The sequence below is a fragment of the Micropterus dolomieu genome, linkage group LG03 (genome assembly GCF_021292245.1).
Source record: "Micropterus dolomieu isolate WLL.071019.BEF.003 ecotype Adirondacks linkage group LG03, ASM2129224v1, whole genome shotgun sequence".
NCBI lineage: Eukaryota > Metazoa > Chordata > Actinopteri > Centrarchiformes > Centrarchidae > Micropterus > Micropterus dolomieu.
In genome coordinates, this window is record NC_060152.1 from 25,035,775 (window position 1) to 25,056,105 (window position 20,331).

The following is a 20,331-nucleotide window of genomic DNA, read 5'->3' on the forward strand; positions in this document are numbered from 1 at the left end:
ATCTCTGGAGAGACCTGAAAATGGCTGTCCACCAACGTTTACCATCCAACCTGACAGAACTGGAGAGGATCTGCAAGGAGGAATGGCAGAGGATACCCAAATCCAGATGTGAACTTGTTGCATCTTTCCCAAAACGACTCATGGCTGTATTAGATCAAAAGGGTGCTTCTACTAAATACTGAGCAAAGGGTCTGAATACTTATGACCATGTGATATTTCAGTTTTTCTTTTTTAATAAATTTGCAAAAATTTCTACATTTCTGTTTTTTTCTGTCAAGATGGGGTGCTGAGTGTACATTACTGAGAAATAAAATGAACTTTTTTGATTTTTGGAAAATGGCTGCAATGAAACAAAGAGTGAAAAATTTAAAGGGGTCTGAATACTTTCCGTACCCAATGTACGTCAGCTCATTTAGTGACATTCAACAGCTTATAAAAATAAATACTTTGGACCATTGGTAAAGTTTAATGAGTTGCAAGACCTCTACAATAGTTGTCAGGATCATAATCAAAACTACCATCTGTAGTGTGTTCAGGATAGTTATGTTGTCAAAAATGAAACCCACAAGACAAAACTGTGTGTACCTTGACAGTCAGGTTATCCAGGTAGAAAGCCAGTATGTGAGCAGTAGTTATGGCAGCTCTCTCTCTCTCGTGGTCCTGTCCAGAGCTCAGCCACGACTCAATGTGCTGCACAGGACAAAAATACAAGTCAGATACATGTCAGAAAACAGAGTGATACAGTATGATACTGCCGGGTAGGTTACATCCTGGTGCGTGGCAGTTTACTGAAGTCTATTATTCTTCTTTTAATTCAACAGCTGAACAACAAGTCAGAGGGCTAAAGGAGGAGAGATAGGCTTTTAGTTATCATACTAACTTGGTTAATACTTTACTGGCTCAAATAATTTTAAGTACTATTTTGTAATCTATATAGTGAAAGATGCTAAGTGAGGTTTTTGTTACAAAAAATTAATAATAAGAATTTGCTATTGTTCAGACAACCGCTGCCACCATTTGTATCCACAGTATTAACTACTCCTTTTATAAAAAAGCACATTTGTTTACTGGTTTTGTGTGTTTGCATTACTGATACTTAACACTGTGTTTAGCTAAAGATGAAAAGATCCGATTAGTCAGAAATACCACACTTCACCTTGAAGACACTCTGCAGGCCATCGGGTGTAGGATCCCTTGCCAGTACACTTTTCAGCAGCTCCTGCAGTGCAGCCAACGTTTTTTTGTACAATGCCTGCACATATGTTCCAGGACACGTTAGTTTGACAACATGACAGGATTTGAAAGATGTTGCACAAAATGTTTAATGAAGTATACATGTTTCAAAGGTTTGTGGATCTCAAATATAAACGGTAATAGTGGGTTAATAAGAGATACTGAAGGAGAAGGTTTGTTATCTAGTTGTAAGCGTTTAAATCAGCACAAGACTAATGCACGGCAGATTTGTGAAGTAGCACAAATACTGTATGTGTCTGATTTCTTTACATCACCTTTCTCTGACTGGGGTCCAGTGTCTCCTCTTCTTTAGTTTTCTCTGGAGTGTGTGTCTCAGGCGGCAGAGAGAATACACTGTTCACACACACCTTTAGCAAGTCAAAGCTCTCATTCTCACTCAGCACAGGGTCCAGAGGTCTGACACACTAAAGGTCAAAGATGAAACACTGGGAAATGACAGAATATCCAGTGCAAGAAGGCAAAGACCACAGACTTTTTTGAACCTTTGTGATAAACATAATCATTGTTTTTATTTCTAACATAGTTCATTATTTTTTTCAGCTGAAGGATACATTAGATTGGCACAGGTGGTCATCACAAGATGGCGTACTGGAGTCCTCATTGAATCAGCTGGCTCTGCCTTGATAAAATCCTGACCAGCGGTGACATAACAGCAGAAGGAAAGATCAGAAAACCCTTGTTGTTCTATCAGTAATTACATATATAACTTGTGGCTGAAATGACTTGACTACTGACCAGCATAACAGTAATGAGCTCCTGTTTGCGAGAGAAGATGTAGCCTTGTTTCTTAACACACTCACTGATGGCTTTGGCTATGAGCCCGACACTCTGGATCAAACTGAGCTTCATAGTCAGGTCCTGGAAAGACGACAACGCATGTCAACAAAATACAGAGAGATGTAAAAGACGTATAGAAAATACGTCAGGACATACACAGATTAAAAGATTCAGGTAAAGAGCAAAAGTAGGCTAACTATGAAGGAAATTGGATAATTGCATTTTCCAAATTGTCAGGAATGCTAACAACAAGGCGAATCGCAGCCCCCTACAGCAGATGCAACTATACACGTGACTGAGCAAAAGCAAAAACAATCCAAAATCATTCCAATCAATCCACACAGTCCATCAATCAATTAAATCAATCAAAAAAAAGGTACTGTAGATTGATCCTCCATGCCTATGGATGGAGAAAAGTCTGAAATTAGAGTGTGTGATTAGAGGAGATTGAATAGCAGGTTCTGGTCTAAGAAGTGACAGAGAAGCTCAAGGCCCAGAGACACAACGAGCTGTTAGGAATTAGCAAGAAATTACAAAAAGGCCTTTTACATTCAGCCTGAGTCATTGGCGAGCATTTCATGTACGATCCACCATTAAGTAATCACTTAAAGCTATATTTCACTGAGGCAGAGCATTTTCACTTACTGCATGAGCATAATGGCAATCTGCGTTTTCCCAACTGACCAATTTCTAAATTATACCCCGAGTTGGTCTGATTGGTATCAACTGTACATGTCTAAAATACAGTCCTCAAACTAAACATTTTCAAAATAAACATGTGCTCCACCATCGCAATGGGTTCATTTTAACGATGGAGAAATCTTGAATGCCTTCAAGACGTGGGCACAAATCTGGTGCTCTACCATTGTGAAATATAACTTAGACACAGCAAAGTTAAAGCTTAAAGAACAAGTAATTGCTTTATTGTATTAAGTTGTGTTTTTGTGACTTGAAGACCGTCAGTAAAGATTTTAGTGACACGTCACCACAATTGTGCAAAAAATACAAAGAAGCCTAAGGAAGGAGAGCAAGAGGAGAGCGCCCCGGTATTCCTGTCACGATACCTTTGTCTCTACTTTAATCCCCAGAACCTGTATGGAATAGAGGTGATAAAGCCATGAGTGTCTATACAAATACAGCTGTTTTACCTGCAAAATTATGTTTATGGGACCTATTTTAATCACGCAAGCCAGACGACAAACGCAAGGTGGTAGGTCTTGAGCGCAACTGAGCGCACCTGCTATTTTAGATCAGGTGCAAAGGGCTGGGTGAAAGTGGATATAAATCAGGGGGTGTGGTGATTAATAAATACGTTCTTGGTTACATCACTGGTCTCCATTGCCATAATTCTACTGTATTTCATGTTGCAAATGTTCACATCATATCTGAAAATGTGACACAGCATTTGCCACAAAACATGAATTAATTTTTTAAGTTGGAATGGAAGCTGTGAGGCGCAGGATTAATGAAGCCTGGTAAATCAACGTCTGTGCAACAACAGGCAGAATACCACATTATAACTGACCAGTCTGATGTGTGTATCATTGGGTGTCATTTACATGTATTTATAATCGAGGTAAACATAGTGGGCAGCCGTGTGCAACATGCTTTTGCCTGGCACTTCTCAAGTAGAGTCTGCAGGTTTATAAACATATTTGTCCTACTGCCTTCAGATGGCTGCGGGGATTTAATAAAGTATACAACATTTTTATGGAAGATTTTATTGGACTTTAATATTTGTAACCCACAGAATACAATCCATAAATGTGTACTATGATGCGCAAATATTTCATTATCTACCTATGTATTTTTACGTTTGTGATGTATAAATACAGTAAACAACACTAATTGTAACTGGCATTGCATAACAATCAGTCTAGTAGCTTTGATTGCATGCTGCAACCCTTGTTTCTCCTTCAGTTTCCTTATCTGTGTCATGTTACCTTGGTATTTACATTACCTTGGTATTGAAGTGTTTACTGATGCAGCGAAGGATGTCTTGATCAATGCGGGTCAGTATCTTTTCTGGTGGTGCATTCAGAGCCACTTGACCATAACACAAGATTAATGTGCTTTTTACCTTCTCTACCTCAACATCATTACGCTCCTAAGGGCAGGAAAGGAAGCAGAAACGAAGACTCTGAACATTAACAGCAACACAACCAGACCTAAAGAAACCAAGTTATATCTATAATACAATTCTCATTTGTGATGTATCATGAAAGCTCCTTTTACTTTGAGAAGGTTGAAGATGCTTGGTGATTTCTTGAAGGCGTCTGATTTGCCGAACTCATCCAACTTGGCCAGAGTTCCCTCTAAGTGGCTGTTGGCACACAGACCGACGCCCATTGCAACTCCCTGACAGATACAGATGACAGAAACCGTAAGTTAAACCAGTCCAGGTGTGAAACACACAATACTAATCATCAAGGATTTTTTCAAAGATGACATCATCATCTGTGTTTCAGGTACCTCTCTTTCCATGGCATCATTGTGTCGTGCTGTGAGCAGGAGTTCCTGCAGCTGTTTTTTGACAACTTCCTTATTGAAACACTGTTGGAGAGTCACTCCAACACATCGATACAGGAAGTTCTAGAGAGAGTGAATAATATTAATTATATTATTGTCATATATGTACTTTAATGTACTAAGTATTTTTTTTTCCTGTTATGTTCCTCGTAAATGGCTCACATCCTACAGGTTGGGTCTCCTCGTTGGGTTGCAAGATCATGTTAGGGTGTCGTGAAATGACTTCTAGGTTAGCAGAAATACCATTTGTATTATAAAATATACAACATCTTATTTATTCTGAACACGTTTCAAGATGTTTACTGTAGTTAACAAAACATCAGAAAGTCTCTCTCAAAACATAATTCTCTAAATTAGGCTTTCTGTGGGGGCTTAGAAACTCAACAAACCACAAACTATATCCATTCAGTCACTAGACAAATGTTGGCAACAATACCAAAGCATTAGCTTCCAATCAGCTTGCTCTTGCACTTACCTTCTCCTCTAAGGCATTGTTATACGTGGAGAGGTATCTCGTTGCCTCAGATGTCAACTGACACACCCACTTGTCATCGTCAATAGTAGCCAGAGTTTTAGACAAGAGCTGAAGACAAATTTATCACTTTTAGAAAGACATTTTACTAAATCAAGTCAGAGATGAATATTTCTGTTTCAATGCAGGCAACAAAGCTGACAGCTTTATACATATAGAGTACATAATGGGTATCTAATGAGCAGCATTCAGTCTTTGATGATGATGGATTATGATGATAAATGATTATGGACCATTAATGGAGAATAAATAGGAATGATCTTTTAAAAATAAAAAAGTGAAATTTCTATTATCACCACATTTTAGTTTTAATCCAAATGCAAGACTCTGACACATTATAATGTAAAATTGATAATAATCCCATGTACAGTACACAAGCACACCTTCAGCAAGTTTTCATCCCATTGCTTCTTATCCAGGGTCTCTGCCGTTGACTCTGGAAACAACACAGTGAGATTACTCTACTATAGAGAAGAAAACTACAGTACATAAGGAATGACAATGAAAAAGGACCCAATACACCATGCAGCCTACAAATGCACAAATGTTGTCAACAAAGTAGAGCAAACTTAAGTTTCATCTGTGGTGTCAGTGCAGTAAAGTGAAGCTCGCTCCAAAACTATTATATACATACTATTATATAAATAAACCGATAGAAAAAGGTGTCCATGTATTCCCATACCCTCTAGTACTGAAAGCAGAGGAGGTATCTCTTTCTCCCAGAATATCTCTGTATTGGGGTGAATGTTGACACTGAGGATTTGAAGGAGAGAGAGAGACGGAGCTCCATGACCTCTGCTACTGAACGGGAACGCTGCATTCACCTGGGACCCATCAAGGCACAAACGCATATAAATAAACAGATACCAGTTGGGAATGATATAAATTACAACCTCTCTTTTACTTATTTAAGCAAAATGGTAGTACAACTCATCCCTAGCTCCACGTTAAATACACAGTAAGAGCAGCTCTTAATGTTTATATAATAAAAGTCACGGATAGTGACTGAAACATGAAAGGTAAAAATCTGACTGGATAAGGAAACTGATTTATGAATTGATTGAAATTTAGCACGATAAACAATTTGTCTAAACCCGTAGCTGCAGTTCATTAATATTATTTAATTACAATCTGTTGCTCCAAGTTAACAGGCAAGCTATTAGATTGAATGTTTAGCGAGTCTTTGTTTTATACTTTGGCTTCATTTGAAGTCACCAGAGTTTGAAGAAATTGTGGAGCTGGATTTACTTACCAGCAGTCGGATCATTAGTGTCTGAGGAGAGGGCAGATTGACTGGAGGAGAGAGGGACGAGACACATTTAGCTCGCCGTGGATCACACAGAAAAGTAAGAATTGTAACTTTCAAAGTGCCAATATCTATGCCTAAGAAATAATTTGAGGTGCTATCTTTTCCATAATTCACACGTCCTATCTATGAGGAACTTATATCAAACATGTGACACACACACAGAAAATAACTTTCACAAAGATACACCTGGTCAGTAAATACGCCTCCTACCTTCCTGTGTAAAGTCTATTTTGAAGCTGGGCTCCTGATTATGTTTCTTCTTGTTACCCAGCACTATCAGACTCTTACACAGAGGAGTGGTGGCATTGCTGTACTGTGGAGGGGTCAGATAGTACAGCAGCTTTGGCCATAGCACCTACAAATAACAAAATACATGTGTTAATCTAACACACACAATGGACAACAACTGATATTAACCCTCTTAAACAGCCCGTCTTTGCCAGAAAATATGCAGCAGCTTATAACGACTCATAGTTACGTTTTCTTAGCGTGCAAAGTCTAGTGGCAGAAGAAGTCAGGTAACATAGTATAGAGAGCAACCTTTTTAACGTCATATGACTTAGGTCACTTGAATTCTGTAACGTACTTAAGGACCGGTTCGCCTGTCGCTGAACTGGTACTTGTCAACGCTCATACATCTCATTTTCGAGAATGGTACTATATCTCATTGTACTTTTCAAAGGACATTAATGTCCTTTTGGAAAAAAGTTGTACTGTATATGTTGTTTTGGGAAAATTAACAATCAAACTATTTTGCCGTTTGGGTATGAGGCTGTCTTGGTCATAAACGTATCCACAACTAATTTTTTATAAAGCTCAAGCTTCATAAACATATATCTGCAGGCTGTGAAACAAACAACATGAGCCGTTTAGACAGAAGTGTAAACAAGTGAATACTAGTGTACATCAGCTAGTCGTCCAACAGTGGTGGTGAGGAGATGAAGGGTGCTGTCACACATGCTCCTCAGTGCCTCGTTAGTGACCTCCTCTGGATCTGTGGGTCTCTCGACTCGCTAGAGACACACGGACACAATCACACATGGATAGATGTTTTAACAAATGTGCATCAAATAATCTGTTACTGAAAACTTAGTAGCGGACTTGTATCTTCCATATTGTCCATTTACCACATGTAGATGTTTGTTTGCTTAGTATTTTCTTCCTTTTGTTTTTTTATTTTTAATATTTATATTGTTTTAAACATATGATGGAATAATATTGAAGTTACTTGAGCAGTAATTCTCTTTCTGGAGGATTCATAAAGTAACTAAAACTACCACTCATAATCACACAAGCCACATATGCATGAATATACATAAAATACACTTCTAAGAATGAAACACAACAGAAGTTGTACCTGATAAGTGTCAGGTAAGGCACAGTGTTGAACTATGAATCGAACCAGTAGCTCCCCTCCGTCTAACTCCAGGTAGCCATGATGAGCCATCGCACTGATCACCTGGACCACACGCTTCTTGACCTGGGACGTAGAGAGAGTCCGACATAACAATGTCATCAAAAAACAACTTCAGGAAAACTCAAAATTAACAAACAAATATTTTTTGTGATCAAGTGACGTAGTCACACAGAGACTGTGTGAGTCTGCGTGTGTGTTACCTTGTTGCTGTGGTCAGCCATCGGTTGTCTGATGCTGGCCAGAATCAGCAACTTCTTACTTTCCATTGTGGAAGCTGACACACACACACACACACACACACACACACACACACACACACACACAAACACACACACACACACACACATTACTACCCTACTTAGTCCGAAACAATCACTGATGTGTGTGGAATAACAGATTTTATATATTATTATTATTTTATAGATTTTATATAGAAGTTTGTATAGGACGAGCTGGGGATGCATATGCCAAAGTATTTTCTCACTGGTGGAGTTGATGAGGTGACGAAGGACAGCCAGGGAGCCCATCCTGCTTCGCTCATTACTGTTTTCTAACTTCTGAAGAACAAACATGACCAGCCGGTCTGGGAAGGAGTTAGCTAGAGCGAGAGAAGCAGAAGTAGAAAAAAAGAAATTAAAATGTGAAATGCATAAACTGTCAAAGAAATACAAACGCAAGAGCAAAACATAGGAACGGGTGGAAAAGTAGATCAGCTGTCAGAGTTAATAAGATAATCTTGGTGCACACAGAGTCTGAGATACTAATGGATGATCTCATTACTGTTCTTGTGACTTGAAGAGAACTAAGACAGACAGAAAGATCTGATGCTGCTGGACAACCTTCAGATGTTAGTCCACACTGAACATGGTCCCCACGGACTTTCTTACAGAACTGTCTATAAAATTTACATCATTTAATGGAGTGGCAACAACAGTCACATTGAACATACATATGTGCACATAAATACAAGCACCAACTGAAGAGCTTCAGTACCTAGTAAGCTGAAGCAGCGCAGGACCTCGTTGTGGTTCTTGACAGTAAGAGAGTTACTGTAATCAACAGGGGCGGACACCTGGGGGAGACAAAGGAGTTGTTACACAGTTTTCTGTAACAGCCACGTGTCAACTTCAGCACCCTCAGACGCTGTGCGTCATATGCCATAATGTGAGTTCTGGTGAGCACTGACATTTTGGTTAAATGGGAAAATACTCACCATTATAGTATAGGTGTATTCAAACTTAATGAACATGGCTTACTGTAACACATGATTTCTAATCATTTAGTAATAATTATCAGGAACATTTACAGTGTCTCACTCACACACACACACACACACACACACACACACACACACACACACACTTTAGTGTTAATACAGTTATAAGATTTTGTGCAAGACTATAATAACTGTAACTTTTGAGTACTGCTGCTGTCACCTTCTGGTGAAAAACAATCCTGATCATACATTCATATTATTGGCATGAGTCATTGTGGTCAGCGTCAGCTGAATCACAAGGTTATGAAAACATCTGAAAACAGCAACTTTCTAACAGTCACTTGACACATCTGAAATAAAGCAGCATAGGGGTGAATATGCACAAGTAATCCAGTCTGTCCACTATTTAGTAACAGATGTGTAGTTTCAATGTGGTGAGCAGCTCTGTTACTGAGCAGTAAGACTGAGACACAAGGACTGGGTTACAGTTAGAATGACATCATCCTTGTCTTGTGACTAAACAGAGCACAGATCCAGGTACAGCTAATATAATGTAGTACTGTTGGTAAGTCTTTTACGCTTGCTGTTTGCAGGTCTGTTACAGGACACTCCCACTGCTCTTTTCTACTCAAAGTTGTTCTCCTCTGACTTGAAAACAGGCCCCAAAAGTAAAAACAAAAACCCACCCTGCTACAACAATCCGCAAAAGCTCAATGAGACTTTTTTTGATAATGTTATTTATTGTACAGTGTTAAAAAACAGTGTATTCAAACTTCATCTGTCAAGACTATGTATATATTTAATAATAAATCTGTTTTTTGCAATTTAGCACATCTAAATAAGGTTTCTCTAATCTCATGAGTTTCTTAGAATTATGTCAGTTTTCAAGATGTTAGAAAAACTTGTGTCTCCTAAATCCAATAGCTGTGTAAAAACAGTCAACAGTACCTGGTTTGGATCTATGAAAATGGGCGGAGCATATTCTCATGTTTTCTGCCTTGTTCCACTTTTTTATGGGTATCTATGTCGTGCGTCACCTGGTTCACCCAAGGTTAAAGCTGCAGTATTTATTTTAGTATGTACGTAACATGTACCTGTTGATGCAGTGCAAAGAGTAGACCGTCCAGTTGTGTCTCCAGCACTCTGCTGCCCATGTTGACAGAAGCATCAAGCACTTGGCAGAGACTCTGAATAGACAGAAGAAAGAAAATAAATACTCACCCTCTGAAAAAGCTAAATTAATTGTGTGATGTCGCAGTTACAGTGTCATGCTACACACACTGTGATTGGCGGTTTTAAACCACAAGCCCTGCTGAGGTGCATCAAGGGACAAATTCAATTAAAAGCCAGGAAGCAGTTTAGAGACGGACGGAGAGTGATGGTCTGCTTGTTAACACAAATTATCCACGTTACAAAATCCATTACTAAACAGTCCACTTCACTCACGCTGCAGACTGTACCCACCTTGCTAATGACATAATTCTCATTGTTTTTCTTGTACAGGGACAGGATGGCAGGAATGAGTTTAGGAATCTGCTCCTCCAGTTTATCGCTGGCCATCAGATGGCACATAGAGCCCACTGCCTCAGCTACTGTTAGCCTCAACTGGAACACACAGAGACAGAAAGACAGGATGTCAGGTGACAGACACGACACGGATTAGCTGACATACTGTAGGTTCACTAACTCCTAACATCAACTAGGTGTGTGTAGATAGTAAGGTTGGGCCAATAGACAATGCCATCGTTCATCGGCGATGGCTGACAGATGGTTGAGCAGGCATCGTGATTGTAAAACCCCGTCCCCCGGCAAAAAAATCTCATTTTTTCACATAATACTGTTAGGTTTTAATCACCACTAACATTATTATAATTTATAATTATAATTTTAAATATGCTTCACACCTTCCTTGGAATTCTCTTCTCCCCACACTCAGACATACAAGAGGCCTACATCTCAGGTAAAGACACCGGCTTGCCCCGCCTCTTTCTGTTCCCCCCCCTCACCCGTCTACTCCAATTTTTCCATCAGCAGTACGTTTTATAAAGTCACCTAAAAGACAGAACTTGTCTTTTTCGGCATTTTTCCACCTGCGATCCGTTATCACGGCAGCACGTGAGCCGCTTGTGGGCTTGTTAATGACGCAGCCTATCAAACAACTGAAACCAACTTCTGCACCTGTGTGTTCACTGCTGCTTTACCTGGTCCGTGCTTGTAAAATTCCCACCGTGACTTGTAACGTCATAGGCTACCAAGTTTTTAACCGAGTAAAGTCTGTGTGAGTGAACACATGCACATAAGACCGCGTGCGCCCCCAATGCCATCGTCCATCCCGATGCTTCAATGTAGACATCGTCTGATGGAAATTTTGTAGATATCGCCCTAACCCTAATATATAGAGAAGAAGTAAAGGGGGAACACAAGCCATAAAAAAAATACAAGATAATACAACTAGTGGTAATTTGTTGAAAGACTGCAAATCCATTTGGGGGACTTGTCATAATGGTTCTACGTTTTACTTTTCAGGTAGACAACAGAACAAAAAAAGTTATTAAAGCAAATGTTCTGTCGCCGTATAAATATCCTTCTGAAATCATTCGTTTTCCAGTGTTTGCTCATACTGAACTCTTTGTTTGCATATTCAGTGCCCTTTTGAACAGCTGTGGATGCCATTCCAGTGAACCATAATTAGATCTAATAGGTTTCCTGCTTTCTGTAATGCAGCATGAAGGCACAGTGGTTAAACTGTTAGACTCTGTTAACGTGGCCAAGTATCGACTCAATACAACCACAAACTAGGGCTTGTATGGTTACTATACTGCCAAAGAAAATATGCAAACCGATGCTCTAATTCAGGGTTCTTGCACCATTTTAAAAGTCAAATTTAATGCTTCTTAAGTCCTTTTAAGACCTCAACAAATATAAATTTAAGACCTCAAATTTTGAAACAATTTCTTTGCTCTCTTAACGAACGACACAATGCCATATTTGTCAGTTATATTTTCACCACAGGTGAATGACTTTGCATATTCTAAATCAGGGAACATAGAGACTGTTTACACCTGGCATTAAAATGTCTTTTGGGTGATCAGATTGTGATCGGTTAGCACTTGACCACATGAAAGCACGTGTAAATACACCCGAGACACATTGAGGACAGATTGTGATCCAATCAGCAAAACGACCTCTGGAGGTAGTCAGGGACACCATGACCACATGGATGCAAATGAGTTGTCTATCCACATACAACAACTACTTGGGCAAAAATATGTAGCCTACTGGTCACAGTCTTCTGCAAATAAAATCCAAAAATCCGACAGAGCAGACACTAGAGGGCTAGACACTGTGTCCATTCAGTGTTGTGCATAAACGTGCTCAAACAGTGCCAATTACTGAAGATGTTCAGGTTTCTGGTGAACTGATCGTGTTCGTTTGTGAACATAAACTAGGGCTGGGCAATAAAAGAATAATGGTAATTATAGTGATACAATCTTTCTCAATAACAATATAACAAATGTTCAATAAATATTTGATTTAATTCACTTGAATCACAAACGAATTAACACTTTCTTTTCTATTAAGATATTTATTGTGTTGAGGAAAAGGGACTGAAAAAAGACTTTACTTTATTTTTCTCATGCATATTTGTTGTTTTGAATGTTCTACCTCAGCTCTGCGAACAGATCCACTGTTTGATACCAGGCTGCTTTTCGGCATCAAGTGTTTTTCATGTTCTGACCATAAAGAAAAGTTTAAAAGCACAATTAACCATCTGGTTTCTTCAGGAGCAAAAAAAACAGCCTTTAAACTTATAGGCTAATAATAAATAATATATGATATAATATAATAAATAATGATTTTACCATTTTTGTCCATATAACCCTGCCCTTAGCCTACTCATACACTGCTGTGTTAAACTCAATATAAACTACTAAAATAGCAGAAAAGAGTATCTTGAACATTATAAAGAAAGGTAGCAAGAAAACAATGCTGGACCGAACTTAAATTTCACTTTACAGCCGAGCTAATATAGCCTGCGGGTGCACCGCTAAAGAGAGGTAAATAATCCATGGAGGAAAACAAATGAAAGACATACTTTAGAAAGTTATTTTAACCTGTAGTTATAGATAATTTTTGGACCTGCGCAAATGAGAGGAGGACGTGATGTAGGCTACAGTTGTTTGAGCTAGACAGAACGATCGGCTCTTCCTCCAACCACTTTAACTTGCGTCTCCCAATCTTGCAGTCTTGCCGTCAACGTCTGAAGCTAACGTAAACGTAACATATGAGTTATATTAATGGCGGGGTCTCGCATTGTCAATTACTAAAAGAAAATCACACTAATTAGGCATTTTAGGCAACTGTGCGTGACAATTTCCCCACCAGCCTTAAACGCACCATCGGCAAATTTTATACCTACAGCAAATTTACGGTAAATTTAAGACAATTTAAGACCTTAATTTCCCTGATTTCAATGTAAGACCTTTTAAGACTTTTTAAGGAGCCGTGGAAACCCTGTAATACTTCGAAAACTACCTAGTGATTACAGTGTTGTTTCACTAATTTGGGAACAGAAAATGACAACAGAAAAGTGTTCTCACAGTGCATCATAATTCTGTATAAGGTGAGAAGCTCTTCTTACTCAACTTCTGTCAATTCTGCCCACTTAATGCCAAATGTACAGCCTCTTTGTAGGTTGTAAAATCCACTGTTTATCAAACCATCTTGCTCTACCCCCAACACCGAACTCACCTTAGACTCCCTGCTTTGCAACCAATTATTGAAGAGGATGTCGAAAGAAGCATAGATTTCACTGGAGAATGTGTCTTTTCTGACTGTGGGATCTGGAGCCTTGTCCAGGTTGGCGAGGTACTCCAAGATACTGTCACTGAAATGACACAGAGCTGGAGGGAGAGAAAGAAAACACAGGAATATTAGAGAGAGTAGAAAACAACGTCATCACAAAACTTTAAGAAAGAGTACGGAGAGAATTGCACATTTTGAAGTTTAATGTTTTCGGAGGTAAATACATAAATTAAACTATTTCAAGAGTTTTTGGAGAGGGGTTAATATACCATTAATTATAAATAAATATAATAAATAATTATAATTTAAATAAGCATGTCGGGAAGTTCTTACCAGAGGAGAAGACCCACTTCATGTTGTCCTGTTTGGCCATGCTCAGCATGGGCAACATAGTGCCCAGAATAGCATTCAGGAAAGGTACCATGCCATAAACTAGAGAACAAGGAAAAGAGCACAGCATTAATTACCACTTTCTCTGTAAGGAAGGGACACATACATTGTAATCATTTGATGTAGCAGTGCTAAGGCATGATGTACATAATGTAAAAGAAAAGCATGGAGGAAGGTTGTAGTAGCCCCCAGTGAAATCTATCTTTGCAAAATTCATCATAAATCTATAGTGCAAACCTCTTATAGTAATCATGTCTGTTGAGGTCAAATTGATCACTATTTGTCTTTATTTCTCATGCAGATTTCATGAACATAAAGTAATGAAATGGACAGCTTCGCTATTTACTGAATGTTATTGACTGTTTCAAAATAAAGTACAGCTCTTTCAAACACTTTTAAAATTACTGCACTGTGTATAATTCAAATACACTATACTGTAATACAGTACTATATATAAAATATATCTTACTGTAGTTCAGATTATAATAAGGCTATAGCCTAAAGTAGTATTATGCCATTTACAAATACAGTAACATCAGTAGTGCAAATAGATCCACATAAGCAGCTGATCACTGTAACTATAAGCGGCTTCCATTGTGTTAGTAAACAACACGTTAAAATCACATTATGTATCACAATAAATATAATTTCAAATTTTTAATAAGTGCATCGGGGCAACTTTGGCAGCAGGACAAAAGATTGGAAATAAATACGTATTTATATAACTAATACTACAACTGCAATGATTAACTGAATAATTAATTAGACTAATAAATGAATTGGCAAGTATTTATAATAATAATAAATTAATCGGTTTAAGTAATTTTTTTAAGAAAAATTATGCGATTCCAGCTTTTTAAGTGTGAATATGTTCTGGCCTCTTTACTTCTCTATGACAGTTAACTGAATATCTTTACATTTTTCACCATTTTCTGACATTTTTTAGACCAAACAACTAATCGAGAAAGTGATCGACAGATTAATCTACAATGAAAATGATCATTATTTGCAGCCCTAACTGATACTGACCAAATATTAATGTCTCGATCAGTTGAGTGGCTCAGTACATCCCAAGTGCGAGTGCTAGAAAACCCCAAAAGAGACTGCTCCTTAACAAACATATTCTTCTGGTGTGCAAAACATTTGGTCTTCCAATGCTGTTTTTTGGACAGGTTTAACAGGTTCATGTATTTCTTAACAACCTGAATACCTGTGTTGTGAGACAACGTTGTGATTTCCTGGTGTGTGTGTGTGTGTGTGTGTGTGTGTGGTTTTGAGGCCTTAACGGACGCGAATGTGTGATTCCTTTGTGTTTCTGTGTGTGAACATCGTCGCACCATTGGAGTCGGAAAGGTTGGCTAGCGTCTGGACCACAAAGAAGTGAGGTAGGAGCCCCGGTTGAAACTTGCTTAGTATCTCCTCCATGATGTCATTGATGTGCTTGTTACCCACAGCAACCAAGATATTGCTGGCTGCCTGCTGCCAATCAGGGACGACCTCCTGATTGAACCAGAAAAAGGAGAAAACAGGAGGGAACATCATTTATCATCTGCCCTCTGCAACAAACAATAAAATGAATAATGAACAGCTCATTTTCTACCTTTGATCGTGTCATCTCATCTGAGGCCAGGGAGATGATGCTCTTTATCCTGGGGTAACTGATCTCCTCGATCCTGCAGCCCACAATCAGCTCAATAGTCCGAAGAATCACAACTCTGTGGGTCACTACCAACTAGAGGAGGAGGGGGAGAATTAAAAAAAATGGGGACAACAAGAGAATAACTGTAATGAGCACATTTAAAATACAATACAAAACAAAATGGAACAATAATTAATGGCACAGCATTTATTAATCTGTATGATAACAGCAGCAAAGGCCAAGTAAAGTGTTTTCAACTGGCTTTCACATAAGGCAAAATAAAATATACTACAACACATTCAACACCATAAGTAACAAAAGAGTCATCCTTTGTCACTCATGTTTCCCAAGACATGTCCTCTGTGTTAAGATGTCAACATCTGATCACAAAGTCCATGGCTGTGACAGCATGATAAGATATTGCAGCATCACACGGACACGAGCTGAGACTGAGAGTCACTCTATGGTGAAATTTCGCAATGTTTAGAACGAATAATAATATCTGTTTTTGGCAAATCCAGTGAATTTAACACCTGGTAAATTAAATGAACTTAATCACCAGAGCTGAAACACGAAGCCCGCTGAGTAATTTGATTCTTTACATCTTGATAAATGTGTAAAACCTCTAGCGGTAAAGTCTTGATGGGCATGCTCTCTGTAACAGGCCGGCAAACCACATGCTAGGGGCTCTGAGAGGCTGATTAACAGATTAGCAGCAGACTATTGTTAGCAGGGGGTTACTGGAGTCAAGACAAATCGTTTTCATTAAACCAAAGACATTTACCAGCACCAGTTTTTAGTGCTTCCTGAAATCCTACTTAATCTTTAACAGTTCAAAAGGACAATATGTTCCCTTTTCAGAAATCAAAGGCATGGAACACTTCCCCCTTCTACTCTTAATATGTACAGTATGTAACTGAAGTGGTCAACTCATTTTAACACACGTTACCAACAATAACACCAGCACCAGAGGCAGAGTTAAATGCAAGTATTAGCATGCTCTTGTGGTCATGCTTATCTGGCTTTTTTGACAAGGGCTTCGAGAGCTTGTGTGGGGTAGGAATACTGAAAATTAGTTCCAGGTGAACCCGGTAGGCAGTCCTTATGCTGAAAGTCTGAGAGCTGTCTGAATAATAGTGGTGTTTTCTTTACCTTTGGGTGTTTCAGAAGGTAGTCCTGACACATGGCTAACACTCTGTCTGGCTGCTGTTTTCCCAGGGTCAACACAGACTTTCTGACCTGCTCCTGGACCTCTGAGTCTTTATCGGTGGCCGCATCTAGTAGAGCCAGGGTCACCTCTAGAGGGAAAACACAGCAGAGACTGAGCAGAAGGATTCAAATGAAGAAAGAATAGAGGAATGGATGAAACACAAATGGCTAGACAAAGTTGGGGAAACCTTTGCAGCTATCGGCTATTGGCTACCTGAGAAAGATCTGAGGAAAATATGCACAGCTTAGTGCTCAGAGCTGTGTCAAACAGAGCAAAGACATTACTGTAGCTGAGAAGAAGCAGACTCACGTTCCACATCTGTCTCCTCCATGGTGGAGAGCAAGAGGCTGCCTTTTTGGAGCCTGTGGCCGGGGATGTAGCTTCCCTCCTGGGCTACAGACGTGCAGAGGTAGCCTGGAGCCGAGGAACAGGATATGAAATGTGGATATTATTAATGTAATACATCTAAAATATTGTAGATCTATCGAGAGTCATTGATTTGCCTGTAACGTGACAGCTTTCTGAAGGCACACTTCACAAGTGTTAAGTTTCATATTGTTTTTCTCATTCACATGACTGATACCGAGAACCAGCGGCTGACTCACATGACTACAGCCATATAATGATGGTATTTACATCTGACACTGGCCTCTGTGACAACATTCCTGTCTTCAACTAAAGACTATCGTAGTCTATGTGGATATACTGAATTATGCTTTCAAATCTAGCACCACTGTCCCTTCAGCTCTGCACGCTTTTAAAGCCACCTCTTTAGCTACAAACACTTTTACAAAGCTAACTTACATAAAAACTGCATTCATTAAGACATAAAGTAAAACGCTTAGCGCCGTGTCTTTTGTTACTGGAGCTATAATTTAATATCAGCCTTTAACCTGCTTGGGTGGTGATGCTGCAGCAGCAGGGAGCTAACCTACTGACGCACGTTAGCATGCTAACCTAGCAGCTGCTGCTACGGAAGAGACAACAGCGTCACCACAGCGCAAACTAAAGACGGGGGACAAAACACAGACTTGCTAATTAAGCTAACTTACCAAGTCCCAGAGAGCGTCCGCTAAACAGTAACCCCTCACGACAATGCTGCTTCTTTTCTCGGTTCAAACAATAGGCTTCCCTGTCAGGGAAACACTTAGCGCCGTGTGTCTCTCTGTCACTGCAGGTGTAAACACGCTGGGTCATGTGCTTGTAGTCAGCAGGAGGAGGCGTGCCCAGAGTCACAGCACTGAGACAGACAGAGCTTAAGTGCCTTCTTACCTAGTCATTCAGTGGTATTCAAACATATCTTTTATACATGTATTGAGTAATAAAATGTGCCATGCGCTCCTCAGCACCCTCAGAGTCTTGATTGCCACATCTCAGTCAGTCTTTAAGGACAGTCTGACTCAGCTTTAACTCATGTCAGGGCAAGAACAACTTCAGAAAAAGAGCTGTAACAGTTCGATCCTCCTCCCGATGAGTGGAAGACGTCTGATAACAGGGATCCAAATTACGTACGTTTTTTGTGTAAGTGTGCAAATTCAGTGTGAATTTGTGAATTATCCAAATACGGGTGCACAAAACAATCCTAGTCCACTGTTATCAGTTGGTGTTACTGTTTAAATGTGAGTCAATCAGGTCAGTCACATGCCTGATAAATTACACTGAGAGCCTACACAACAGTTTTTGGACAGCCTGACCAAAGTATTTGAAATGATGGAAAACATGTTTTAGTTACTTGGATTAGTCACCTGCATGATTTAATTACTAAATAACTAGACATTTATTTTTTGTTATTGTCTGCTATGTAGTAGTAGGGAGTTACAAACCACATTTTACTTTTCAACCTGGTGTGATGTGACCATTAAACCAACCTTGTACCTTGTACTTTATGCTAGAGAAAGATTCGTTCCACACCTCTCTGAATATATACCACCATGTGGTAGTAGTAATTCAAATTTTCTGTTTTGACAGCCAATAAAGACCAAAACATTTTCAATTCTGTAAATGATTTTACTGTATTGGATGAAGATGAAGAAAACTTTAATTTGGTAAGCACCACAGTTTCACTAAGGTGAATAATTTCTTGAAAATTTAGATTTCATTTAGCTGTTTCAAAAAAATCTGCTTAACATTAGTTTTAGTAATTTGATCAATGACTAACTTGCAGACTATATCTGTAGTTTTAAGTTTAGTCAACCTCTTGCTTACCTGTCCATCTACTTTTAACATCTTATACAAACATATCAAACACAGTACAGTAGTGTCTCTCCAACAGTCATCCTTTAACAGTGTTGGCTAAAGTACCATAACTCAACTATACAGCTACCAACTGTGACATACAACAACAGAGACAGAGTTTTTATTCTGAAATGTTTTTATTGACCTTTTATGTTAGCCTGGGGGCAATTTATAGCCTCATTTTCACCTGAGCCTCATGTCTTTGGAGTGTGGTAGGAAACTGAAGCACTCAGAGGAAACTCACAGTTCCACAGTTCCACAGTTTTTGTTTTGTTTTGTTTTGTTTTGAAATTTGTTTGTATCTAAATTTTGTATTGTCAGCCTGCCCAGGTATAAAAACAAATGTGCATTGACCCACCTTATTCTGTAATTCCCCCAGTCTCCAGTGAACCTTTGGTTCCCAGTGGTGCTGGGTGTTTTGATCCTGGTACGCCTACTTTCACATCTAGTTTATATTGTTGTTAGTCACATGCAGGACGAATTCGGTCTTTTTAAAAGGAAAAAGTATTTTCCTCTCTGAATAGAATCACACGGATTTGTGTAGCCATTACAAAACAAAACATTTTCCAATCTGTGTTGTGATTTTACTGAATGTGATGGAGATGCTGCTAGAAGACATTCATTCATTTGGTGAGCACAAAACACATAAAGCTGCTGAACAGTCCCTGTTTTAATCAAGCACAAAGATGTAACAACATGTGTATGTACATCCATGTACAGTGTTCAAGGCAATATTACAAGAATCTCACAACACAAAACACTTCATTAATCTGGTCAGGTAACTTGCAAACATGACACACCTATGTCAGAGTATATGAGATGTATTTGTATTTATTTATATATTTATATGGGATTTAAATAGGGGCAATTTAGATTGTCCATTTCACCTGAGCTTCATGTCTTGGGAGTGTGGTCCACACAGAAACAGGTCTGTCCATGAGGCAGCAGTGCTAACCACTGGGCCACCGTGCCGCCCTGCAGCCTGTTAAAGCCACTGAGGGGGGGAAGGTCCTGAGC

The 20,331-nt window shown here is 39.1% G+C and overlaps 1 protein-coding gene across 2 annotated transcripts in view; it reads right to left on the reverse strand.

Annotated features, from left to right (window-relative positions):
• The window catches only part of mroh1 (maestro heat-like repeat family member 1), a 29,049-nt gene extending 10,628 nt beyond the window's left edge, over nt 1-18,421 (reverse strand). The window contains exons 1-28 of one of the 2 annotated variants that reach the window (XM_046044796.1): nt 18,132-18,421; nt 17,389-17,493; nt 17,022-17,167; nt 15,831-15,962; nt 15,568-15,730; nt 14,174-14,272; nt 13,787-13,938; nt 10,499-10,639; nt 10,129-10,221; nt 8,812-8,890; nt 8,303-8,416; nt 8,019-8,092; nt 7,759-7,881; nt 7,307-7,414; nt 6,612-6,756; nt 6,345-6,385; nt 5,775-5,916; nt 5,476-5,528; nt 5,036-5,143; nt 4,504-4,623; nt 4,267-4,389; nt 3,992-4,138; nt 3,096-3,122; nt 1,990-2,112; nt 1,806-1,885; nt 1,509-1,650; nt 1,157-1,252; nt 586-690 (exon numbers count right to left, since the gene is read on the reverse strand). In XM_046044796.1, coding sequence (XP_045900752.1) covers nt 586-690; nt 1,157-1,252; nt 1,509-1,650; nt 1,806-1,885; nt 1,990-2,112; nt 3,096-3,122; nt 3,992-4,138; nt 4,267-4,389; nt 4,504-4,623; nt 5,036-5,143; nt 5,476-5,528; nt 5,775-5,916; nt 6,345-6,385; nt 6,612-6,756; nt 7,307-7,414; nt 7,759-7,881; nt 8,019-8,092; nt 8,303-8,416; nt 8,812-8,890; nt 10,129-10,221; nt 10,499-10,639; nt 13,787-13,938; nt 14,174-14,272; nt 15,568-15,730; nt 15,831-15,962; nt 17,022-17,167; nt 17,389-17,493; nt 18,132-18,276 — 3,126 coding nt within the window. In that variant the 5' untranslated portion in view covers nt 18,277-18,421. The remainder of the gene's footprint in view (nt 1-585; nt 691-1,156; nt 1,253-1,508; nt 1,651-1,805; nt 1,886-1,989; nt 2,113-3,095; nt 3,123-3,991; nt 4,139-4,266; nt 4,390-4,503; nt 4,624-5,035; nt 5,144-5,475; nt 5,529-5,774; nt 5,917-6,344; nt 6,386-6,611; nt 6,757-7,306; nt 7,415-7,758; nt 7,882-8,018; nt 8,093-8,302; nt 8,417-8,811; nt 8,891-10,128; nt 10,222-10,498; nt 10,640-13,786; nt 13,939-14,173; nt 14,273-15,567; nt 15,731-15,830; nt 15,963-17,021; nt 17,168-17,388; nt 17,494-18,131) is intronic. The other variant, XM_046044797.1, reaches the window with a different exon arrangement.
• Nucleotides 18,422-20,331: the final 1,910 nt, after the last annotated feature.